Source organism: Lissotriton vulgaris, chromosome 2_1 (genome assembly GCF_964263255.1).
Source record: "Lissotriton vulgaris chromosome 2_1, aLisVul1.2, whole genome shotgun sequence".
Taxonomy (NCBI): Eukaryota; Metazoa; Chordata; class Amphibia; order Caudata; family Salamandridae; genus Lissotriton; species Lissotriton vulgaris.
The window spans coordinates 851,864,746-851,891,747 of NC_141687.1; the positions used below are offsets into that span (position 1 = coordinate 851,864,746).

Genomic DNA, 27,002 nt, shown 5'->3' on the forward strand with positions numbered 1-27,002 from the left:
CTGGTGAAAAGGCCACAAGTACAGGCCCAAAAAACGAAAATCACTGAAAAATCAGCACAATCCCATTCCATCCGTGCCCTCCATGATGTTTAAATTCAAGACAACCTACAGAAAGACTAGGCCCATGCTAGACTCAAATACCCCTGGTGAAAAGGCCACAAGTACAGCCCCAAAAAACGAAAATCACTGAAAAATCAGCACAATCCCAATTCATCCATGGCCTCCATGATGTTTAAGTTCAAGACAACCCACAGAAAGACTCAGTCCACCCACCACTGAGTACCCCTGGGCAAAAGGCCCCAAAACAGCCCAAAAATCGAAAATTCCAAAATTTTAATTGCAGCAACTGTAATGCCCCAAACAAACTTACTTGTAAAATTTCTAATCCAACAGTGATCCAAAGAAAGTCAAAAAGGCCTCAAATCCAAATATCCAGCAGCATCCACAAAACGTAATCCTTCCAGCTCCAGACCCAAATGAAAAGTGACCAGGAGATGGACAAAGCACTGGGAGGAGCCTGCTGAACAGGAACAGGAAGTTGAAGACTGTGGGGCACTTCCTTCCTCCCACCCCCCTGCCCCCCTCCCCAAAATGGACTCCTCGCTAAAAAAGTGCAGGCAAATGTCAAACTAAGGAGTTATTCAGATAAAAATCATCATTTCTAGAAGGTTTATGCTGCTTGCTGGTGGATTTCTTGTGCAGAATTGCAAATTTATATTTTCGCTCGCCGCATCTCAAATCTCGCAATTGCGAAGTACCGCGAGACGTGATCTCGCCGTACTCGCGTTGACAAACTCTCGCTGTGCAAGTTGGCAAGCCGCGATGACGTAATCGCGCTCGCCAAATTCCCGCGGGATCACACAGCAAGATCCAAAATGGCGCAGCACTCGCAAAATATCGGGAAAAACAACTCGGCAAACGATGATAAACGCCGCGCGCCGCAAAAATTGTATCACCAACGCCGCGCGCCGCCCAAAAAATCCGCTGCGTGCGAATTTGCGGATTTTGCGGGAAATTCGCAAATCTCGCGGATTGCGAATTTCCCAAAAATCCGCAAAATCAGCGAGCGTAACGGATTTTCCGCCCATGCTTAGTTGGAATAGAAAATTAAACTTTTCACTATCCAGCTCCTCTAAGCGCTATGCGTTGTAATGGATTGCGATGTAAAAACCGCGTTGTAAAGGCATACGTGGTAAAAGCATGCGTTGTAACGTCATGCATCCGTTTTAAACTCACTTTGTATAGGTATAGTTATCTCAAATAACTATAACTCATGCCCTAAGGTTACTATAACTCATGCCCTTGCCATGCACTGCTAATTACTCCACATAATGCATCACTAAGGACATCTTCTATGTAAATCTTCATTGACTGTGCGATTAATTAAAATCTTTACAGTATAAAACACATGAACATCCCCCCCCCCCCCTTCGCCCAATAAAACCCTATATACAACTCTAAAAATAACATGACGTGTGTTTTCACTACTTTATGTCCATTAAAAAAAACATTTTTATTTAGTCCTTATCTTCCCTCCTTCTAGAATTTAGAGCTTGTGTGGGGGTTCAGCATAGTTGTTCTCGACAAAATACCAGCTATCAGTCGGAATGTACTTCGTGAGGCCCTAAACCAACCCTGCTTTGATTTTTAAGTCCGGTGATTCCACTTGCTTTACACGCTAAATTAACCTTCAGCTGGTATGGTTGGGGTTCCAGATGGTGCTCCTTACACAATATCAGGACCGTTGGGGACTGTGGCCTTTTGGTGTAGCTCAAATGCCGTTCTGATTTGGTGGACGAACTTGCCGACCCTTGCTAGTAGGCAGGTCGTAATTACCGAAAAGCACCAATCAGAGGCCTCTCTACAGGTTCTGTAGCCTAGGGTCCGTAGGGCCGGACGCAGCAGACGATGTCGATCGCTGCCCAACTTGGTACAGCAGCACAGGAGGTGCAACCAAGATTCTCTGCGGTAGCTGCATTTTCTATGACATCATTGATAATATAACTGCAACATTTGCAATGAAATTATCGATGAGAAAACTGTGCATGGCAAGTTAGTTACCTTAGGGAACAAGTTATTGCTACTTGAAATAACTATAACGAGTGGAGTTCTATGTTTTTTAGAGTTTAAAACGCTATGTTGTTACTGAACATTTCACCTAACTATAATGTTACCTTAACCTTTGTTTTGTTCAGTGAAAATATATATATTTAACGTAATGCTGCATTTAATACAGAGAGAAAATGAAGTTCACTGTCATGAGGAAGGTTGCGTGCTGCAACTAAAATGCGTCGACGTCTCATTTCCTGTGAAATGTGAAATACATTCTTGAAATCCAGTGCCATTCTCATTCTTCACAAATGTTTTTATTTTTTATATTTAGGACCTACTTTCCATAGGAAAGCATTTTTGTTTTGCTAATAACTTTGGCATCGTTTGACAAATCTTCACATCATTTACAAAACTACTATGGCAATCCCGTCAGATGCTGTATGGAAAGTTTTTGGGGGGGTTTGTCAAGCGGGCTGAGCAAAGGATGGTCCCAAAACACGTTTTCCCTTGCAATTTCCTTTTCGGGATTTAGTCATGAATACAGCCCAAACCGCTGAACAGAATTACACAAAATTTGGCAGAAAGCTAGATCTTGGTCCAGAACGAGTACTTTTTGTAATTTGGTGTAAATCTGTTCAGTAGTTTTGGAGCTTTTAAAGAAAGACGATTTTTGTATATTTGGAGACGTGTATCCAGCTCTAATCCGACAGATCTCATACTGAGATTTGATTGGCTGCCACTACTTCAACCAGGAAGTGAAAGCAGCCAACTTGGGACTTGGCCAGAGTCCAAATTAAAAACAAAAGGGGACAGGCTAAGAATGCCCTGACTGGCTAGACCGGGTGGAGGAGTACCACACGGACTGCCGCCCGAGGCCAAAAACATTTTTTTTTAAGTTTGCTGCGAATTCATGGATGATCTGCAGATGCACTGAATTTTTTTTAAAGAGTGAACTCCATGGTTTGTTTCTTTTTGTAACACCCTTCCAGGTTGGCCAGGTCCTGGGGAAAATCAATATATATATATTTGGGAGGAGAAGGGCGGCACATCCCCTAGGGCCCAGACACATTTGTAATGGGGAGAGGGGCCACACTGCCCCATTCCCGATACGATTTCAGACCTGGGGACTCTGTCCACTGGGGCCCAGCTTACACTGGTGTGGGCAGGGAAACATGTGGTTGCTTGGTGGGCATAATTTCAAAGCTCAAGCCACGCGGGAGCAAACACTAAGTCCTCCCCCAGCAAGCGGAAGCATGAAAAATGGTCCTGCCTGCTGGGAGAGGACTTTTCATCTGTTTCCCTGTCCACTGATGCGGTCAGGGAAACAGATGAAAAGATTTCTCTCGCCCACAGGGAGCAGCATTTTTAGCTTCTCCCTATGGGTGGGAGCAATGCCAGCTACTGCTGGTGGGCAGGGAGCCGGCTGGGGCTACGGGGTCCCTGGGGCGGAAACCTGCCCTGAGAGGGGGGCTGAATGCCTTCTCCCTCTATTTGGACTATGGCAAGGCCCTGAGAGGGGGTACATGCCCCCACCTTGACCATAAAAATAGTGGCGGGCCCTTAGGCATGGGGTCCCTGGGGCCAAATGAGCCAAGGGAGGGTGACACGTGCCCTCCCTCCCCATTAAATATGATGCTGTGCCCTGAGGGAAGGGGTCCCTGGGGCCAAAAGCGATCCTAGGAGGGGACCTGCGGTTGACTGCCATTGGGTGGTTGGCCACAAGACAAGGCCAAGGCCTTGTGGTTGGCTGCCAGCTGGGGGTTGACGGCGGGCCTGGCCAACCCCTCGCTGTGCATGGCTAAAGGCCATGTGCAGCAGCGGTTGGATTAATTTATGGTAATTAAATATTACTTTACGTTAAAGATAACCTAGAAATTCCCTGGAAAAAAACAAAAGTTACAGGGACTTTATAGTTAGGAAATACAATTAAAAAAAAACCTTAGGAATTCACTAAAACACCATAGGCTCAGATTTTACACACATAAAACCATAGAAAATCAGCAGTTATAGTTATCTAAAAAAACTATAACTCATACCCAAATGTAACTATAACTCATGCCATTGCCATGCACTGATATTTATCCCACATATTGCATCAGTCATAACATCTTCTATGACTTCATTGATAATATCACAGCAACATTTGCAATAAAATTATTGATGAGAATACTATACCTGGCGGAGGTGCGAGTTATAGTTGTCATCGGGCACAATTTATAATTCCTTGAGATAAATATAAGTATAAGTGCTGAAATTCCATGGTTGTAAGTGTGTACAATCTAACTGTAACGGCCCTGTAAACTTTTTTTTTTGAGCGAATACATATATATATATATATAAATATATCTGTATGTTTATATATATATATATATATATATATATATATATATATATATATATATATATATATATATATATATATATATATATATATATATAAGTATATATATATATATATATATATTCACTGAAAAAACCATAGGTTTCACACCAGTTATAGTTAGGAATTAGCATTTAAAAAACCTATTAAATTCACTGAAAAAACCATAGGTTTCACACCAGTTATAGTTACCTGGAAATTTTACTGACACAAAACCATTGAAATTCCCACGTTACAGTTAGTTGGACTCACTATAACTTGCGCGTGTAATGCACTGCTGATGACATCACATATTACATCACTCATGACATGGTCAGTGACATCACTCATTTCAATGGTTTTATGTCAGTAAAATTTCCAGGTAACTATAACTGGTGTGAAACCTATGGTTTTTTCAGTGAATTTAATAGGTTTTTTAAATGCTAATTCCTAACTATAACTGGTGTGAAACCTATGTTTTTTTTAGTGAATTTCATAGGTGTTTTAAATGCTAATTCCTAACTATATATAGGGCCTCAAACCTATGTAACTGTGCATGAGAGCCAGTGAATGTGTGAGTGGCTGTATGGATCATTGTGAACTTGTATCAGGGATTGTATAAGAGAGTAAATATGTGTTAGTATATGTTTGAATAAGTAAGGTGTGTATAACTGTATAGTTGAGGAAATGGAGGTGAGTGATTCTTTGCATGACTGACTAGGTGTTTGAGTAACTCCATGGATGAGTAACAGTGTGTGAGTGTCTGTATACACTGAGTGTATCTAAGGTTATATTAGAGTCTGAAGAGGTTCATCGTATTAGCACAAGAATGATGTCATCAGTGATGTGATCAATGATGTCAAATGAGATGTCATCAGTGATGTCATCAGTGATGTCATTTGAGATGTCATCAGTGATGTCATCAGTGATGTCATTTGAGATGTCATCAGTGATGTCATCAGGAATGTCACTGACCATGTCATGAATGATGTAATATGTGACATCATCAGCAGTGGATTGCGGGTGCGCGAAATATATAGGTAGTGCAACTAACTATATATGGGAATTTCATTGGTTTTGTATGATTAAAATATTCACTTAACTATATATGGTCTCAAACCTATGGTTTCTTCTGTGAATTTCAATGGTTTTTTAATAGCAAATATCAATAGCTGTAAAATAGATACTTCATTAAAATGAATAATGTATTTTATATTTATTTAATACAATTTTTTTTATGTTTAATTATTATTATTTTTTTATTTTTGCCCTGGTGCGCTTCCGTTACGCGCACCGGGCAGTGCACCGGTAAGCGCAACTCTGTTTAGCGCCCCAGTGCGCGTAACGGTGAGCGCCCCGTCAGCGCAATTGCCGCGAACGAAAACAACATCGTGACGCGCCACGTAAGCATGACGTATCGCGTAACCACGCGATGCGTTCTTTCAGCGCGCTGCGTAAACGTACCCGGAAGCGCTCCGTGGCGCGACCCAGAGCGCGAAACGTAAGCGCGCCGGAGCGCGTAACGTAAGCGCGTCGGGACATGTGACCTGAAAATAACACTTTTCATTGGTTCTCAACTTTTTCTTTCTCCAAATGATGAAAGCCCCCTCCTTTTTTCCTCATTCTTACTTTCTTCTTTGAGAGAGCAAGAGCTATTTGTGAGCAGAGAAATGGCTTCAGTAGTAGCTGCAGCCGGTCCACCCCCACCACCACCACCACCACCCAGAAAGGAAGGTCCACCACCCCAGATCCTTCCAGGAGTTGAAGAAGAGGAGGAAGAAGATGATGAGGAGGAACAGCCTAGGAGATTCTTGCGGGAAGAACCTAGGGAAAGGCATGTGAAAGTGTATTTTATATGGGAGTACTTCTCTATCCCTGCTGGGCAAAAAAAAGTGAATGCCCCACATGTCACCTGTTAGATTTGCAACAAAGTCCTCTCCAGGGGCAACCCAAAGAAAAAGTATTCCTTTGGGAATTATACAATGATCCGCCACATGGAGAGGTGGCATCCTAACAATTTGGCACAGGCTGAGGTACGGGACATGCTTCTGAAGAACAGAGATCCTCAGGCCAGCACCTCCACAGGTGAAATTTCGGTTGCAGCACCAGAAGGGCGCGAAATGATGCCAAGCATACAAATTAAATTTGGTGGATTAAAGATGGTCTGCATTTATTGTGGAAAGACCATCTGCTACGGGCAACTAAGTATTTCCCTCATTAATGATGCTGTAGACAACCACCACTGCAGCAAGAAAAGAAAGCAGTAGCTTTTATTTTTATTTTTTGCTCCTGTTGAGCCACTGTTATTTCCCAGTTTTTTGTTTCTTCCCTAAAAAAATATAAAATAGTTCATAAAAACCAAAAAAAACAAAAAATGTTCAGAAAAATAAAAAAAAATATAAAACAACAAAAATAAAAAATAAAGTTCTTTTCAGAACTACCTTCCAATAATAAAAATTTGCTATCATTTTTTAAACTCTTACATACTTTTTTTCACTTTCGTGCGCTTCCCAGTGCGCTCCCCGGTGCGCGTACCGGGCGCTCCCCCCGCAAAAATCGAAAAAAAATAAAAAAATGTTTTTGCCCCGCGGGTCCCTTTTATTGCCCCCACATCAAACCTAGGGGGTCAGGGGAGGTCTACTCTGCCCCCTTATGGTCATTTCCCCCTTTGTTTTTGCCACCTCTTGTGTCTCGATCCTACCGAGACACAAGATGGTGGCCGCTCTGGACTGTTTCGAATGTTTACAGACACCCGTGAGCCAATCAGCTTTCCGCGCGCAAGTCGCTTGTCGCGGCCGGTGCACTACCCGGTGCGCGTACCGGGGCGCGCTTACAGATATATATATTTTTTTGAACCTAAATTACTCAAAATCCACTGGAGCACATATCTTGAGACATAGCAAAGGCACATCGGGCTACCAGTCCCTACAATTTTGCCAAGTTTGGTGGAAATCCATTCAGCCGTACGAGCTAAAAGTGAGGTCGACCGCCCTATGGAAATTAACATGGGGAAAACACGTTTTGGGACCCCCCTTTTATCTCGGCCCCCGCTAGACAAATCCCCCCCAAAATTTCAGGGAAGGACTGGGGCGCCGCGAGACCATTTTGAGGAAATTTTCAGGCAGATTCGTCAACCGGCGCCAAAGTTATTCCAAATAGAATTTTGAGATTTAACATTGAAAAAAATCCTAACTATAACTACCTACTGGCGACCGCCAGTAGGTAATATGCGTACATATATATGTGTGTGTGTGGGAGTAAGCATTGTGACTTCAGAATTCAACAGTAAGAAGATAATATAGTGGAGGAACTACACAATTTCTTTGTAATAGGCCACTTGTTACGTTATAAGCCACTGATTATAAAGAAATGCTAGACATTTTTTAATACAGGGATTGCAGAATTCCATGTATTATAAAGAAATTAGAGACGTGTTTTTAATTCAGGGATTGCAGGGTGACGTAATCATCTGTAACCAACTTTATATATTGCCTGAGCTCATTAGAAAACACAATAAGAAACCTCCAAATGTTCCACCTTTTTTGGTCGAACATGATTTTGAAATCAAAAGAAAATCTCTTAATATTTTAATTAGTGCTTTCATTCTTATTCTATTCTTATTTATTTTTAATAACGCAACATGATAAAGGCCAAGTCAGTGTGTTTAGTCCTGAGACTGCAGTTGAGGATGTAATTAATTTTATTCCCTAAATGCCAATCAATGAAAACAATGCATCTTTGTAAATAGCTCAGAGCAGGGCCCATACACATTTCTCATAACCGCGTAGGTCTCTCTGGCTGATCATTTGGACCCGCGCCCTTGCCACTCCGAAACAACAGCACTTTCTTCTCCCAGCTGTTGCAATCCAGGAAACTGAAGAGAGCAGGATCAAAGACCCAGACCGGTCGAGATGGAGTCTAACTGGTTTAAAAGAAGGTGCTGGCCTACTCCGAGGCCCCCAAGTCTTGCCTGACAGTTTGCTGCCCTGCAAAAGCTACTTTCTGGCTCACAAGGAAGATTCAAGTAACATTCTCAAGCAATGCAACAGAAAGGTATATACATATTAGAAGTTCAACTCAACAATATGCTTCACAGACCCTGACCCCTATCTACTTTTCCATTTCCAAAGGAAACAATTAAAGGAAGCACCTAGAGAAAATAAGCACAGCAAAAAACATCTACCTACAACTAGAGGCTCTAATCTAAGAGACAGAGAAAGTACAGGAATTCCATTAAGAGGAGGCACCGTTTATTCACAGGAGGTGAATGTAGTAACTTAAATGTGTCTCCTTTGTATATGGAAATTAAATAAGATTGCTTTTTATCTAGTTAATCTCATAATTATTTTTCTACTTTACAAACTTTCTTTGACGTAAGTGGGATTGTGTATCCCACAAATGAGTGTGTGTAATGTCCATGGGGCAATATGTTGATGTGTTGAGAGCATACACTCCGCCAGGAGAGTGGGAAGAGGAGGACAATGAAAGTAGCGCTTAACGGAGCAGGAGAGTGGGTGGTCAGTAGCGGAACAAGTAATAATACTGCTTACCTCCTGAGATGCCAATCAAGGGCTTCTTTTCAAACATATACATCCACAAAATGCCATAGGTTAGTCTCAAATGTGATGGATCACCAGCAAGCCAATGCCTGAAGGGGCATGCCCAAACAAGCTTGCTGACCCAAATACCCTTTCTGTATGCAGCTTTGTATGTTGTATAGTGTACACTGTATGATCTGTGTGTAGTGTGGGGTGGAGTGGTATGTGGATACATGAGGTCTGCCAGACAGCTAAAAGTGTGTGCAGTCAGACCTCAAAATAAATCAGTGATAGCAGATCCGCCATGCTGATTTGAGGAAACTGTCACCTCCTACTATTTTTTCCCAAAGACTGTTTCAGGCATTCAAACAAACATAACTAATGTCTCCAGGTGCTAGGAGTTGTCTCTCAAGAGACAATCAATGTGTAGAATGTAGTTCATAAATGGTCAAAGCTATGCAATGTGATCCTACTTTCACTTGCCCCACCACAAGGGGCAACGTTTATGGACATCATTGTTGTGTATGGCTGATCTTGTGCAAAGGCGAGACTCTGCCTCAAATTGCATTTCTACTGCATCACACTGGTAGGTTCTGATCAGGTAGCCTGACCACTCCGCAGTGCTGTCTGGAACATATTTGCCTGCTTTGATCGAGGCAAGCAGCTGAGAATCAGCTGAGTTTCATGCCTTTTAGGCCACCTCCAAGAATAGCCTGCCGTGCTGTGGTCTATTTGCTATGAACAGGATCATTGTGGCGATGTTCTGAATGGAACCATTTTGTGATATTATGAGTTGACAGATCACATTGTCACTGTCTGAATCCCACGAGACTGGTAGCCCGAGGCATATCTATTCCTTGCATTGGGAAAGCTAATTAACAAGTTATATATATTTTTTATTGCTAGTTGAAGGCCTTCAAATACTGTGCATAACAAATAAACGTGCACGAGTTTCACTCTCTGTAAAATAGAAAAATATAGAGAATTGATTTCCAAATGATGCTGTTTCTATATCCTTTTCTTAGTTAACCAGATGTATTTTTTTAAGACTGGAACACTGTGGCCGGTTGGTAGGAGTGAACGTCTTTAATGTGTGATATATGAAGTTTTTCTTTCCATATTATTATCAAGAAGAACTTACGTGCAGAAACATTAATTAATACAATGCATTTTGTTCAAAGTCTATTTGTGGTGAAAAGATTGCAGTAATAGTGAATGTTCAAGTAGAAATTTGTAGGGTAACTATATTTAACAAATTCATGTGTCCAGGAGAAAAGTGGATAGAAAGCAAGAGAAATGTGCTTAATTTGATGTAACATTTGAGGGGTACTTTCACAAGGAGCTATTGCCGAATTAAAGGCACTTAATCACAGCCAAAGTCGTGATAAATTTACCCCACCATTCACAAGCTGGTGATAACAACTACAGCACCAATTTCCCGCGATAGCAGCCGCAAAAAACATTGCCACAGAGGACCACCGCAACTATTGCTAATGAGTTGCAGAGTAGGCATTCCCGTGACAAAGCCCACGACAACACCACACCTCAACATTCACAACAACCAGCCAGACCGGCGATCAGAACACAAAACACACAATAAGGTGTGTTAGCAGCATGAAATTTACACCTGCCCTGACCTGGCATAAAGTTGGACCACAGTCCTCACCACAAAAGGGAGCACAGCTCACATCCACACCTGCAGACAAACAGATGCCATAGAGCAACTGAACATGCAGCACAAACACCGAAGAAGGCCACAACACCCAGTGACACCACACCCAGGACCACCCCTCCCTGGCACCCCCGATCAAAGACATGTCACATCAGCTACACTGAAACATGTACAAAATAATCCGCCTAATGTCGCACAATCACAACTGGTGACATGCATGTGTTGTCACAGAAATGAGCATCACACATTCACTTTTCGAAGCAAACAATTAAACTTTATTGAAATTAACACAGAAATCAGATGAAGACACATGGGGGCTCCCCCTGACACAATCCGTAGGTCACAGCCTCCAAGACAAAAAACATGATGAGAAGGTGTGTCCTTTGGACATCAAAGGCTAGAGAGAAAGCGAAGGAGAGAGAGAAGAAGAGAGGGGGAGAGAGAGAAAGAGAAGAGAGGGGGAGAGAGAGAGAGAGAGAGAGAGAGAGAAGAGGAGAGGAGAGGAGAGAGAGAGAGAGAAGAGGGGGAGAGAGAGAGAAGGGGGAGCGAGAGAAAGAGAGGAGAGTGGGAGAGAAAGAGAGAAGAGGGGGAGAGAGAGAGAAGAGGGGGAGAGAGAGAGAGAGAGAGAAGAGGGGCAGAGTGAGAGAGAAAAAGAAGAGGGGGAGAGGGAGAGAGAGAGAGAGCGGACCCTGCGCATCCAGGCCACACTGCTCACCTGCTGCCACCAGTGTGTCTCAAACCACTTGCAGGTACGTATAGCAGTACACCAGGTCACACATCTGAGACAGAGCCGTCATCTGAAACAGTCCAGAGACATGACGGGCACAGTACACACACTTGCACAAGATAAAATTGTGCACACCCAGGCATGCACACCCAGGCAGAGGCATCCCAGGCTCTCCCGCCGCCCATCGGAGCTTGCCCGCCTATGCACACACGGGCCTAACTGCTTACCTTCTGCCACCGGCGTGTGGACTGCAGGTCCCACCACCTGCCGCTCCAAGCCAAAAGCCCGGGGCCCGAGGACATGGCACCCTCCACACCATGAAGCAACGCTGTGCAGGCCACCAGGTCTCATGTTTGGTGCTAGGTCTTGATTACACCATGGGATGGGACATACCAGGGCACCCGGCAACAGCGCAGCCTGCACAGTCGCTCAGCCCAATGGGTGCTACTAACTCTGTGATCCCGGAAGAGAGGCCACATGGTGGTAGGCCCGTGCAGCCCGGTGGTGCGGCCTACACTGCGGTCCAGTAAGGCACACTAATCCTGAGCAGTCTGTTCCACCATTATCGCAGGCTGCACACCCGCTCAGCAGCTCAAGGTGCCAATGACTCAGTGCACCCTAAGTCACCGTCCTGTGGCGGGGTGCCTGTGCTGGCCGTAATGCAGCGTGTGCCACACACCCTGTTCAACCCCAGTCAGCGCCACGTGGTGGTAGGCCCGTGCCGGCATCAAGGCCTCTGGTCCGTCATGCAGTCACCACCGGCAGAGGGGTATGTGACGTCGTCGGCCCCTTATATTTGCAGGGTCACATGGCCTGTGACGCCTGTGCCGGATGGGTGAGGTGTGTGTGCAAACCTGCCCTCAGGGAGTGGCTGTGACATGCTTACAACTAGACCAGTGACCTGCACACCACCAGTGAGTACGCCTGCGACGGGTAGCAATGAGGCCTTCCCCCGGGAGTGTGAGAGGAGGGGTCTGGCCTGCCATACGCCGGAACAGCGCAGGGCTTCCAATAATGAATCGTGGGCACTGGGCGTGGTTCAGTCCATGTCCGGCAAGAAAGTGGCTGGTACCTGTGTCCCTGTTGTGGTGTCCTCGGGACCCGTGCACACATCGCTATGTAGCACCCTCAGACTGGCATCCCACAGGATGGGCATCATTGACGTAAGTGAAATCACTGTCCCTACATTCATTCACACATACATACATGAATGATGAAAGACATGACACAGCAGTGCATCACTGGATGTTTATTGCACATCCAGTGCAGTTCCGCAGCTGGAGTGGTACAGGGCACTGCTGAATACACCACACCATTAGGCCCATGGAGGGCCAGCCAGAGTCCATCCGTGGAAGACAAGTACTGCGGAAGAGGAGGGGTGCAGTCCGCAGTCTGGTCGCTGTGTCATTTGTCATCAAACAGGATGTGGCGGTCCAGGTCGCTGTCCAAGGTGAGTGCATCTGAGTGAATTGGGGGTCAGTGGAAGGTCATGAGGCCATATGCCGGACCAACCAGGAACAGGCCAGGTGGCGGAAATTAATGATACTGAGCCCTTCTGATCACAATCCCATCCACGTCCTCGTCCCCGGATGTGTGCCCAGCCCCACCTGGGGATGTTGCTGTACCGGCTGCAGCACTGTGTGCCAATGACACCTCATGTGCCGGAGGTGGATTGTCGGCCGAACTATGTGCCAATGAAACTTCAGGTGCCGATGGTGGATTGTCAACAACAGAGGAAAGATGCCAATACTGATATGTTCTTTTAAGACCAAAGTTTTCACGAAAGTACAAACGACAGTTCAATACCTGGGATGGCTATTAGATAGCTATTTATTCAAAATTAATCAAAAAATGAACACCATTTCAAACCACTTTCATTCAAACATCCATAAAATACACATATAGAGAAATACACACACACTGGGAAAGAGTCAACCAGTTGAAAGAATAGAGGGTCAACTTAGAGTATGAAAAGCAATTCAAAAAGTCATTATATATACACCATTATCATTACATTTTTGTTATTTAGTGGTCAAGAAGAATTTCTATTGTAACACTAAAAGGGTGTATAAACACAAACACTAGTGCCAAATAATTAAGCACCAGGATAACACAAGATGACCCTACACTCTTTCCCAGTGTGTGTGTATTTCTCTATATGTGTATTTTATGGATGTTTGAATGAAAGTGGTTTGAATGTGATATGTCTGTGAAGTGATGATATGGATACCGTTTTTGTGTCCTAATTTTCATTGATGATCCAGTCCAGAGCTTTTCCTTGTATGCCGACGTTGTTGAGGCGTTGTATGAGGGTGCTATGACAGACTGTGTCAAAGGCGGCCGAGAGGTCAAGTAGAATGAGGGCGACAGTTTCTCCGTTGTCCAGTAGTACTCGGATGTCGTCTGTAGCAGCGATGAGGGCGGTTTCGGTGCTGTGTTTGGCTCGGAAGCCGGACTGTGAGGGGTCGAGGGAATTGTCGGCTTCGAGGAAGGCGGCGAGCTGGCTATTGATGGCTTTCTCAATGACTTTGGCAGGGAATGGGAGGAGTGAGATGGGGCGGTAGTTCTTAAGTTCAGAGGGGTCTGCTGTGGGTTTCTTTAGGAGGGCGCTGAGCTCGGCATGTTTCCAGCTTTCCGGGAACGTAGTAGAGTTGAAGGAACAGTTGATGACATCGCGGAGATGGGGTGCGATGATGGAGTCTGCTTTGTTGAAGATGTGGTGGGGGCATGGGTCGGTTGGCGATCCTGAGTGGATGGAGTTCATCAGGCGGATGGTGTCTTCAGTAGTGATTGGGTTCCAGTCGCAAAGGATGTTAGAGGGCGGTTTTGGTTCGGGGGTGGGTGGAGTTGACTGGTCTTCTGACTGGTTTTCAAAGATGTTATGTATGTCGGCGATTTTGTTGTGGAAGAAAGAGGATAAAGAATCGCAGAGGTCTTGTGAGGGAGTGATGTCGTTGGTGTTGGCAGTGGGGTTGGTAAATTCTTTGATGATGTTGAATAGTTCCTTGCTGTTGTGGGCGTTGTTGTCGAGTCGATCCTTGAATGCTGATTTCTTGGTGGATCGGATCAATTGGTGGTGTTTGCGGGTGGTGTCCTTGAAGGTGGTCAGGTTGTCGGTGGTAGGGTTTTTTCTCCAGGTTTTCTCGAGAGTACGACATGACTTCTTGGATTTCTTAAGGTCGTCGTTGAACCAGGGGGCCTTTTTGCTGCCTTGTTTGATCTGGTGGTTTTTCAAGGGTGCTAATTCGTTAGCGCTATGGGTGATCCATTGTGTGAATTTGGTTGCGGCTTGGTTTGGGTCCGATGACATGGCAGGAGGGTTTTGGTTAAGCGAAGTGAAGAGTTGATCGGTAGTGATTTTATTCCAGTTTCTTCGAGGAATAGGTTGTGGGGGGTTGTGGGTCGGTGTTTTTTTGTAACTGAAGTGAACGCAGCTGTGGTCCGTCCAATGGAGAGCTGTGGTGTGATCGAAGGAGATGTGTTTGCTGGAGGTGAAGATAGGGTCGAGCGTATGACCGGCAAGGTGGCTGGGGTTGTCAACAAGTTGTTTCAGTCCGAGATTGTTCAGGTTGTCTAGGAGTGTGGTGGTGTTTATGTCGTTTTTCTTTTCCAGGTGGAAGTTGAGGTCTCCTGGTAGAATGTAGTCCTCGGAGGGGAGGGCGTGTGGGCTGATGAAGTCAGTGATGTCTTCGTTGAACTGTGTGCGGGTTCCTGGTGGTCTGTAGATGAGGGTGCCTCTAAGTGTGGTCCTGGGGTCGGTGTGGATCTGGAAGTGAAGGTGTTCGGCGGTAGCGAGGTTATCGTCGGAGCTGGTCGTGATGCGGATGGTGTTCTTATGGGCTATGGCGATGCCTCCTCCTGTTTGGTTGGTGCGATCTTTTCGGATGATCTTGTAGGCGTCCGGGATGGCTATGGCGATGTCGGGCGCTGATGAGGCGTTCATCCAGGTTTCTGTGAGGAAGGCGACGTCCGGCAATGCAGTGTCGAGTAGGTCCCAGAGTTCAGTGGCGTGTCTGTGGACCGAGTGGTTGTTCAGCAGGATGCACTTCAGGAGGTTAGAGTCGGAGCTGTGTTTGGAGTTAGTGGGTTTGGTGAGGGTCCTGTTACAGGCGAACTTGCAGGAATGGCAGGTGAAGGGTCCATGGGTGTGTCCTGGGGCAACTTCACAGCATTGTGGTGTGCGTCCGGGGTTAAGGGTGAAGAGGGTAGCGGCGTCATATGTTATGCGGGTGGGGTGGGTGGGGTGGGGACCAGGGGGTCTGGCGCTGGGCGCGGTCCAGGCACGGACGGGCGTAGACGGGCTTACCTTTGGCGCACCTTCGGCGCGCATGGGGCGCAACCACTGCGCGTGAACGCTGCGCGTAAAAGCATCTGTCATATGTAGATAGTGGGAGGGGGAGGGGCGAGGGAGGGTCAGCTGGGAGGCGGGAGCGGGGTGGAGACCCGGGCAGGGAGACACAACAACAACAACAACAAAATGGCCAGCAGCGTAAAACGGAACAGGGAGCTAATACGATGCAAAAGGCAGTGGCCCCGGTATAATCAGGCACGCCTCGAACAGCGCAGCACTAATGAAAAGGAAACTGTACTTGCAGCTCGCTTTGGCGATGTAGTGCTACGATGTCACAAACATAAAAATGATTTAGCAGTCAAGGCAGTCTAGCGATGTCCCAATGATTACAAAATGAATTAGCAGTCAGGGCAGTCTAGCGATGACACAATGATTTACAAAATGAATTAGCAGGCGAGGTAGTTTAGCGCTACTTATGTAAATGAGCAAGTAATACAAGCAATGCAGCAATTTAAATCAGCAACTTAGTCCAGCAATGTGAATGAGCAAATTAATCTAGCAATAGCAGCGGTGAAGCGCTACGATACCAGGCTGCAAGGCAGGTCGGGGAGCAGCGTTGGGAGCGACCGCGTCTGTAGTAAACAGGACGGTCACAGCGCAATCTCGTGAGAGCGGGCCTAGCAGTATCAGTGGGAGGGAGGGTCAGCTGGGAGGCGGGAGCGGGATGGAGACCCGGGCAGGGAGACACAACAACAACAACAACAAAATGGCCGGCAGCGTAAAACGGAACAGGGAGCTAATACGATGCAAAAGGCAGTGGCCCCAGTATAATCAGGCACGCCTCGAACAGCGCAGCACTAATGAAAAGGAAAGTGTACTTGCAGCTCACTTTGGCGATGTAGCGCTACGATGTCACAAACATAAAAATGATTTAGCAGTCAAGGCAGTCTAGCGATGTCCCAGTGATTACAAAATGAATTAGCAGTCAGGGCAGTCTAGCGATGACACAATGATTTACAAAATGAATTAGCAGGCGAGGTAGTTTAGCGCTACTTATGTAAATGAGCAAGTAATAGAAGCAATGCAGCAATTTAAATCAGCAACTTAGTCCAGCAATGTGAATGAGCAAATTAATCTAGCAATAGCAGCGGTGAAGCGCTACGATACCAGGCTGCATGGCAAGGCAGGTCGGGGAGCAGCGTGGGGAGCGACCGCGTTTGTAGTAAACAGGACGGTCACCAACCAACCAACCAACACGGCAATCATGGGCAGGGAAAACCACTAGTTTAAAACACAATACAGGTGATAAAATATGCAATTACAGGCAGGCTAAAGCTACAATTTTTTAACTGTAACAAGCACAGGCAAAGACAGTAAATACAGAAAGTGAAAATCGTTTTTTAAACGACTTTTTGTCTTGGGAAGAGACAGCCCTCGTCTATCTCCTTACCATTTCCTGTACTCTGCTCACTGCAATCTGGGGCACAGGTAGGCTGCAACTCACAAGATGGAGGAGAATGATTTGGGGTGCACCCAGCAAGGCCTTAAGGGGCCTGAGCTGGTGTGAGAGGAGGGCTCAAACTTGCCTTGTAGCTGAATAGCCAATGGTCTGCTGGCCTGGGGGTGGGGGCTGGGCAGCTGCTTCTCCTGTTCAGAATCTCCTAGGAGACAGACAGGCTCAATCCACACTTTGGACTTCAGCAGGAAAGGGCCTCACTAACTTGAAATCTAACAATACTGTTTGAATAAAACTTTACTCCCCTTGCTGGCAAAAAAACGAAGTGTTCAGGCCCTAGTAAAACACAGTTTAAACAGCTCACAGAAGCACCCCCTGATGTAGAAAATCCCTGTTGCTGGGGGGGGGGAGGCAGGGGGGCTGGTTTCTCTGGCTTGTGAAAACAAAATGGTGGCTGAGAGTGCACTGTTTTAACATACAGGTCTTAGCACAGAGCAAAGGAGAAATTTGGAGGGAAAACAGAATTGTCACCAAGGAATGAGAGGGACAAACTACAGAGGTTGGACTGCAAATCCCACAATTCAAAACTCTAAATGGAGGCAATCATGGGCAGGGAAAACCACTAGTTTAAAACACAACACAGGTGATAAAATATGCAATTACAGGCAGTCTAAAACTACAATTTTTAACTGTACAACCACAGGCAAAGACAGTAAACACAAAGTGAAAATCGTTTTTTAAACAACTTTTTGTCTTGGGAAGAGACAGCACTCGTCTGTTTCCTTACCACTTCCTGGACTCTGCTCACTGCAATCTGGGGCACAGGCAGGTAGGTAGGTGATGAAGTCCAAAATAATGTGATGTACTTAGGGAGACAAAATGAGAAAGGATTAAGTCTGGTCACAACATTTTTTGGTAGGTCTTGTATAAATTCCAGTGACTTAACTTTGGCCAAAGATGGGCCTTAACGTACATGGAATAATATGACTTCCGCACTTGAAACTCAATGAGCTCTGCGACCCACCAACAGGGTGATAGTTCTAATCAAAGTTCAAACTCACACTCAGTCTTTTACAGTGTTTAGTAATGTGGGCAGGCTGTATGAGCCTAGTGGTCCTAATGTTCTTTCAATGTCTATGCATAAATGTTCTGAACTGCTGGGATGAATGCTTGGGTTGGGGTAATATTTGCAATCTACCAATATTTTGTTTGCATTATTGACACCATTTGTTGGATAGGGAAATACCCAGTTACACTGCATATTGTACTGTAGTACAGGTGGGATGGTATGTTTTTGGGGAAACACCATCTGCTCCCTTTGAATACACAAGGGCGCCTCCAGTGAGTGCTATACTACTTACAGGGTCTGTCAGGGAAAAGATATAAATTAAATGGACAATTTTGTATTTTGCTTCTGCATTTCCTATCTTAGACATTGCTGTTTATCATTGACTTACCTGCTTCTGTGTCATTCATTTATACAGGTTACAAGGAGCGTGCCTTCCCTCTGCCATGGGGCGTAAAATCGACCTTTCCAAACTGTCCGATGAGGAGGCACGGCATGTGTGGGAGGTGGTTCAGCGTGACTTTGACTTACGAAAGAAAGAGGAGGAGCGATTGGAGTAAGTATGCTGACCAAGTAGGAATTACAAGTCATGGTGCACTATGTCTTCTGTCAGTAATGCAGTTATTGCTACATTCTGAGGTCATCATAATTACAAAATCTAGATCACTTCATAGATTGCGAGACATTGCCAATTCAATGTAGGGTGTTGTGCAGAACATTCTGAAGCAGTTGCCATACTGTTAATATATTTGATGTGTTATGTATCTACAATATTTAATGTTACTGCGTTGCATTGCAATTTAGATCACTCACAGCTTTAATTTGTGGTGTGGCTTAGTGCCAGTAGCTTGGACAAGGTGTAAGCTAGCCAAGCTTGCATGTGTGGATTGCTTTTGTGTATTTTATACAGGAGGTATCGGTCATTATGAGTGACATCCAGAAATATGCTTCCATCATGTCAAAGCAAATGCAATCATTCAGAGAGGGGAGTGACAGAGATAATTGGGACATGATTCGATATGAATGAAGAGATCTAATTAGAAGCTTTGTCCATATTTTCACTCTTGGGTGGACGGTAGAGGACGGCTGGACGATTTCCTGTGTCACATGCAGTTGATCCGTTTAGTAGAATAGGAGTGGTATTTCATTCTCTCAAGTTGTGAGTGTGACTTGAGGTCATTGCAGTAAGTAATTAGAATTGATTCAGTCTATAGACGCAGGCAAAACCATGTCTTTGAGTCTGCTAGATGGTTGTTGGACACAGAGAAACCTAAAGCAGTGCTGCCTTTTCAAGAAATGTTGCCAATGAACATAGATTTGCAAATAATCTATAATTTTCTGTGTCAATGATGTCAAATCGAGGCTTTTGCAGCAGACACATGATCCAGAGGTTCTTGAAATTATGAAAGAATGACCAGTTTTGAAGACCACATTATGAATCATTCTTGCACGAGCCACAGTGAAACATAAAACAGCCGAAGGGTGGGGGTCAGAGTGAGATCTGCACTTCCTGGTTAGATTCCACATAACCATCATATTATGCAGAGGAAAGTAAGGTGAAGGCTTTGTGACAGCATAGTATTTGATTTTTCATATGGTATTTTGGGTTTCTTAACCACCAGGCTGTTGCTTGAAATTTGTGAGTATAATCATGAAATGGCCTAAAATCTGGCAAAGTATGTAATCAAGAATTTTCACTGCTCTGTAAGGCAGATTGCGTGACCTTCCATCCTAAACCGCGTGAGCACAAAGTTTACTGTATTGGACTCTCCTGTCCATGAATTCAATTAATTCTGAGCCTGCTTATATATTGCCACCAGGATCTGTCATTTAGAGGATTCCCTACAACTAAGGGTCCTTGACTATGGAAAGGCAGATTCTTTGCAGCTGCATGAACAGTTTTCCCACATTGTAATGGACCCTTGAAACTGCCCCTCTTTTGAAAAAGTTGCAAGCTTCACTCTTTGTGAAGCTTGCAAGTTTGTTTTATACAATCATGTTTTTATGAGTCTTAACCCTTTGAAAATTCACACTTCTTTTTCCTTAACCCTTTGTTCTTGTCCTTCAAGTTTCCTGCCCCATGACAGTCTGCCCATGTGTCTAATATTCTTTGGATCACTCCCGCGGGTGTAAAACTGTGCCAGTTTTAAAACTATAGGGTCTTTCTTGCCCTCAAAAATGATCTTCCACGTCATAGTGTAATACTGTAGCAATCTCCTCCAACAAACAACACTTGAGAAGTCTACTAGAATACCAAATAATCATGAAGGAGAATGGACACTTGTAACTACTTAACCATTAAGTTAGATTGAATCACCCTCATAAACGCTATGTAAATGTGCGGTGTATATCTTTTCTCCCCCCCACATTAGCGTTACGGCATTGTCATCGGGTGTCCAAATATGCCTGCCTCATCCAGAGGCAACCTCTGGTTATTGGTAGTAGTGTCCAGAGATAAGGGGTGCCGCCAACACAAGAAGAAAAGGAAAAGATCACAAAAATAGTTTAAAAAACAAAACTTCACCATTAGTGAACTTTATTTTAAAAGGTGAGGTTTGGTTATTAAAAATTAGTGGGTATTAACTTGAGACCGAGTTACTGGGTTCCTTTATATCCCATTGTTAGTAAGGTCAACATGTTTCTGCTCCATTCCGCCCAGCCGGGTCTATGGAGCATTCGTCAGGACAAACAGGACAATAAATGGATATGTTACTTACACAATTTGTGAAGTAATTCAAAAAGTGTTGATTCTGACACCTAGTTTCTTAGCTTGTTTAGAATTCCTAGAATGTAAGGAAAACACATGTGGTGTGTAAATTAGCACTCTGACTACTCTCTTAGTAGAGGTCATTTTTGAAAAGTGCCTATATCGTGCACTACATACAAAAAAGTGGTAGTTTGAGGGAAAACGCAGTCTACTGCTGCTCTCTTTATGCGAAATTGATATTGCACACTTTCAATAAGGTATGCTCATACTGTACGTTGATTAATACTCTGGGCCTCTTACGTAACGATACGTGCATTCTATGGCGTTGTTATATAGTAGTCAAGAGGGATTCAGACATATATAATCGGTCATGTATCAGAAAGAAAATTCAAATAAAATAAAATAAAAGGGGAATTGGTCGTGCTAGATGCTCCTAGTAATGCCCATTAATAAAGCAATATTCAAACTTAGCGTGAACGCATTGTTGGTATTCGCTAAGTTATATGAGCAGTGCATTCAATGATAAGTATTGTGAGTGACTGCCGATAGTAGTGAACAGAAGGTAGCAAGTCGGAAACATCAAGTCTTACCTTATTTTCTGAAAACTGTTGCTTCAACAGGGAGCGTTGGGACTCTCTGGACCCGAGCTGGGATTAAGCGAAAGGAAAAGGTTATCTGAGTCGAGACCTTACCGCTAAAGACAGCTGCTTGGTGTGAAACGGGACGCCATTCTCACCAGCACGTTGGAGGTCTCCGTGTCTTGCGCTGTCTCTGCCCCTGGACGTCGGGGTCTTGTTTCCTGTAGCTAGCACAAAATGTCTAGGGACCCTAAAACCATGTTATTGGTAGGCTTAGATGTAGAATCACTCTACACCAGCCTCCCACAACAGGAAACTCTACCGGTTTTGGAAGATCTGTTATTCATGGAAAACTGGACCCACAACACCCCTAGACATTTTGTGCTAGAATGCTGCCGCCTAGCGTTAACGGAGATTTTTTTTTAATACAACGGAGAGCTCTTTTTGCAATGCCATGGAACTTCCATGGGCAGTGCTTTTGCCCCTTCAGTAGCGGGCCTCTATGTCAGCCACTTTGAGAGACGCTTTGTACTTAATGATACCAACCCTTTCATTTCCAGTATTCTATACTGGAAAAGGTACATAGACGACATCCTACTGATTTGGCACATAGAAAAGGACCTGAATCTATTCATGGATTGGCTCAACTGCAGAGCAAGTGGTTAAAATTCACCTTTACATCTAACAACACCCAATTGGATTTTCTTGACCTAACAATTTTTATTGAAAATGGCAAAATGGAGACAAAGACGTACACAAAACCAACGGCAAAAAATAGTCTCCTGTCCTACAAAAGTTACCATCCAAAGCCCCTACGGGACAATTTACCCTTTAGCCAATTTTTAAGGCTAAAGAGAAATTGCAGTAGAGAAACTGACTATAGGCAACAAGCACATGAACTGAGTCAGAAACTAAAAGCCAGAGATTATACTCCCTTGATTATATCCAAGTGCCAAAAAAGAGCAAAAAATCAACCGGGAGAGTGTTTACTCCAAACAAATATAAAAGATCCTACCCCAGACCTAGTCACATGTGTCACTACCTACTGCCCAGCGACATATGACATACAAAAACTGGTCAATAAAAACTGGCGAATCCTTGCAACTGGCATATATAACTGGCCAAAACCCAGATTTGCTAATAGACGGACGAAAAATCTCAAAGATTTACTACTACACACACGTCCAAGGACAACGAAGAAGCAACTGACACAAGTGAGGAATGTAAACATGTTGCCTATCACTGGTCATTATACGTGTGGAACTTGTGTGGTATGTAAACTCACAACTATGTCGAAAACATTACAAATTACAGAGTCCCTAAACTGGACACAACAGCACCATACAAATTGCAACTCTACACACGTAGTGTACATGATATGGTGCCCATGTGATGAAAAGTACATAGGGATGACCTGCAGAAAAATTAAAACGAGAATTGGAAAACATAAGAGCAACATCAGACTCAAGAAGAATACCACAAAATTATGTTCTCATGTCATTGAGGTGGGTCATGATTGCGAAGACTTGGGGTGGACAGTACTCGAAACACTTACCGACAAGACCATGAATGCAGAGAAAATATTGTTTGAGAAAGAGCAGAGATGGGTGAACCGCATACGGACCCACTTGACAGGATTAAATGACAACAGTTTACATAAGTAACAGATCAGTCTTAAAGATATTGTTTCAATTATATTTGTACATCGAATGATCACTAAGAACATCACTTAGAGAACCCATTGACTTCTCCCCTTATTTTGAAATATGGCTTCCCTCTCCCTTCTCTCCCCCTTTTCTAAATATCAGCTCATCAAAGTGTACTGTATCATAAATGATCAGGACTGGGGAGTGCGAATGAGCGTCATCATCATTTAAGATTTAAGATTTTCCTGTCCGACTTGGTTTATACCCACACAAGAGACGTAGACTATAATTGTAGTACCACGCATCGCTTTAAGACCAATAATCCGTTTTTTCGTCCTCCGCAAACGATAATGGTGATAACTTAGTATTCAAGAAACGAGTAAAAAAATGACATCCACTCTGCGAGAACGCAAAATAATACCAATTTGGGGAGTCACCACAATTTATTCCATTTTTATTTCATTCTGATTTCACAAGAGAAAAATTGATCCCATTTAGCTTTTCACATCTACAATTAGTAACACACAATTGTTTCATCCCGCTTCTCTGTAGTGTTGCAGTCTCGGAGTTAGAACTACACACAGTCCTTTCTCTACCTTGTATGCTTTGAAATAGCTACAGGAAACGAGACCCCGACGTCCAGGGGCAGAGACAGCACAAGACACAGAGACCTCCAACGTGCTGGTGAGAATGGCGTCCCGTTTCACACCAAGCGGCTGTCTTTAGCGGTAAGGTCTCGACTCAGATAACCTTTTCCTTTCGCTTAAACCCAGCTCGGGTCCAGAGAGTCCTAACGCTCCCTGTTGAAGCAACAGTTTTCAGAAAATAAGGTAAGACTTGATGTTTCCGACTTGCTACCTTCTGTTCACTACTATCGGCAGTCACTCACGATACTTATCATTGAATGCACTGCTCATATAACTTAGCGAATACCAACAATGCGTTCACGCTAAGTTTGAATATTGCCTAATTAATGGGCATTACTAGGAGCATCTAGCACGACCAATTCCCCTTTTATTTTATTTTATTTGAATTTTCTTTCTGATACATGACAGATTATATATGCCTGAATCCCTCTTGACTACTATATAACAACGCCATAGAATGCACGTATCGTTACGTAAGAGGCCCAGAGTATTAATCAACGTACAGTATGACCATACCTTATTGAAAGTGTGCAATATCAATTTTGCATAAAGAGAGCAGCAGTAGACCGCGTTTTCCCTCAAACTACCACTTTTTTATATGTAGTGCACAATATAGGCACTTTTAATAAATAACCTCTACTAAGAGAATAGTCACAGTGCTAATGTACCCCCCACATGTGTTTTCCTTTCATTCTAGGAATTCTGAACAAGCTAAGAAACTAAAGTGTCAGAATTAACACTTTTTGAATTACTTCACAAATTGTGTAAGTAACTTATCCGTTTATTGTCCTGTTTGTCCTGGCGAATGCTCCGTAGACCCGGCTGGGCGGAATGGAGCAGAAACATGTTGACCTTACTAACAATGGGGTATAAAGAGACCCATTAACTCGGTCTCAAGTTAATACCCACTACTTTTTAATAACCAAACCTCACCTTTTAAAATAAAGTTTACTAATGGTGAAGTTTTGTTTTTTAGACTATTTTTGTGATCTTTTCCTTTTCTTCTTGTGTTGGGGGCACCCCTTATCTCTGGACACTACTACCAATAACCAGAGGTTGCCTCTGGATGAGGCAGGCATATAGCACGTATTTGGACACCGGATGACAATGCCGTAACGCTAATGTGGGGCGGAGAAAAGATATACACCGCACATTTACATAGCGTTTATGAGGGTGATTCAATCTAACCTAATGGTTAAGTAGTTACAAGTGTCCATTCTCCTTCATGATTATTTGGTATATTGATACTGGGGATCTGAAGGGACCAGAAATCCTCCTCCCTATCTGTTGATTATAAGAAAGTCTACTAGAATAACCATATCAACAGATGTGATTGGGACATGTCTGGAGCGAATTGCTATACAGCAGATAATGGCAACAACTATTCCCCAGTCACTGACAATAACAATTAATTCTAATAATAGCCAAAAATAACCCTGATGAGGTATAACCAAATGCACTGTGATGTGGGACATCTGCTTCTGCACTAAGGTGTGTTTCTGTGTGGGACAGCGTTTTGTGTAATGTAATATGGTATCTTGAGTTAGAACATGACATTGTCAAATGTGGCACAGTGTGATGTAGTGTGCAATTACGTAGTGTATCGTGGTATGGTTTTATATGGTGTGATGTTGCAGTAGTATGTGGTATGGTGCCATGTAGTGAGAAGTCTTAGTGTAAGGTGCCATGTTGTCAAATAGTTGGGGGGTGTGAAGTATGAAGAGTGTTGTCCTGCGGTTAAGTTCAGTGTGGCCCACGCACACAAAGCCCTACACGACCAAGGCCCGAGCTACCTCAACAGCCGAATCAACTTCTACGCTCCCAAACGCCACCTCCGCTCAGCCAACCACGCCCTCGCCGCCGTCCCCCGCATCCGAAGAGCGACTACTGGAGGAAGGTCCTTCTCCTACCTGGCCGCCAAGACCTGGAACTCCCTCCCGACCGACCTGCGCCTGACCCAAGACCACCTCTCCTTCAGGAAGAAGCTGAAGACCTGGCTGTTCGAGCAGTAGCGGCACCCCCCCACCCCCAGCGCCTTGAGACCCTACGGGTATGTAGTGCGCTCTATAAATGTCATTGATTGATTGATTGACATGGAATTGTGTGATGTGGCATGGGCTTTGTGTCATATTATGAAATGTATATCATGCAATATGATGTGATGTGTTTGGTGTCCTAACTATGGTTTAGTGAAGTTTTTCTAAGGAGAATCTTCTGCCTAAAGAAGGAGCCTCATGTCTTGTAATTTCATAATTGAGTGGCCATACCCAAACTACTACTTTGTGGCATAGGCTGAGTATCCTACGGCTGTCCAGCAAGAGAACTTATTGAATATTGTTTTTTTTCAATGATTCCAATTACTATGGAGACTAAGGTTGGCATGTTGTTGATATTGTCATTTGTACTTAGTGTTTTTATCTTTGAGATACACTGTTTGATTTAGTCACAAATATGGAATTTTGTACTGTGGTATTTTGTGCTGTGGTGAAGTTTGGATTGATGTATTGTTCTGTATTATGACTAAGATTTATATGGCATTTGATGATTGGATGTAGTGTGGTGAGTGCCATATAAGTGATGTATGGAATGTGTTTGTTAATGGTATGGTGAATATGATGTGAGGTATTGTAGCAAGATTCAGATTGGTATAATGTGATGAGAAATAAAATGCGTGTATTTTTGGGTGGAAAGATGTGCTACTGTACAGTGAGTTTTGGTGTGCAGATGGTGTGATTTGGCGTTATGCAGAGTGGCATAGTGGTATGTGGTGTGTGGCATTCAAAATAGTTCATTGTGCTATGTGGAAGGTATGTTGTTGCACTGGATGACTTGATGTTAAGTGTTATTAAGTGCTTAAAGTGATGCAATGTAATGTAAAGTATTATTCTGTGTTGAAGATGTGTATGCTGTGATGTAGTGTTTTATGGTATAGTACAATGGTGTATGGTGTGATATGGGCTGGTTTGTTTTGGTGTGATGTGGGATGGTAAGATTTGCTCTGGCGCTATATCAATTATATACTGAAAACAATCTGTTTCCAAAGAAGAAATACAACATTTCGATTTCCTTTTCAATGTTGCTTCATGCTGGCAACCATGAGAGCCTGTCTGATAGGTTTGCCTATTAGAGACAGCATGGGGGTTAATAAACAAGGATATGATTCCATGATGAGGTTTAAATAGCTGTCGATGTTCACATGGGTTGATGCTATAATGCTAATGTTTTATGGTTACTGTATTGTTCTATTTTATATAGGTAAACAT

The 27,002-nt window shown here is 43.9% G+C and overlaps 1 protein-coding gene across 5 annotated transcripts in view; it reads left to right on the forward strand.

Annotated features, from left to right (window-relative positions):
- The window catches only part of MLPH (melanophilin), a 398,235-nt gene that overhangs the window by 82,630 nt on the left and 288,603 nt on the right, over window positions 1–27,002 (forward strand). For all 5 annotated transcript variants that reach the window (XR_015308428.1, XR_015308425.1, XR_015308426.1 and 2 more), the window contains exon 2: window positions 18,580–18,717. Coding sequence is in view for 1 of the 5 variants with exons in the window: in XM_086956304.1 (XP_086812430.1) it covers window positions 18,608–18,717 (110 nt within the window). In the remaining 4 variants the exon portion in view is untranslated. The remainder of the gene's footprint in view (window positions 1–18,579; window positions 18,718–27,002) is intronic.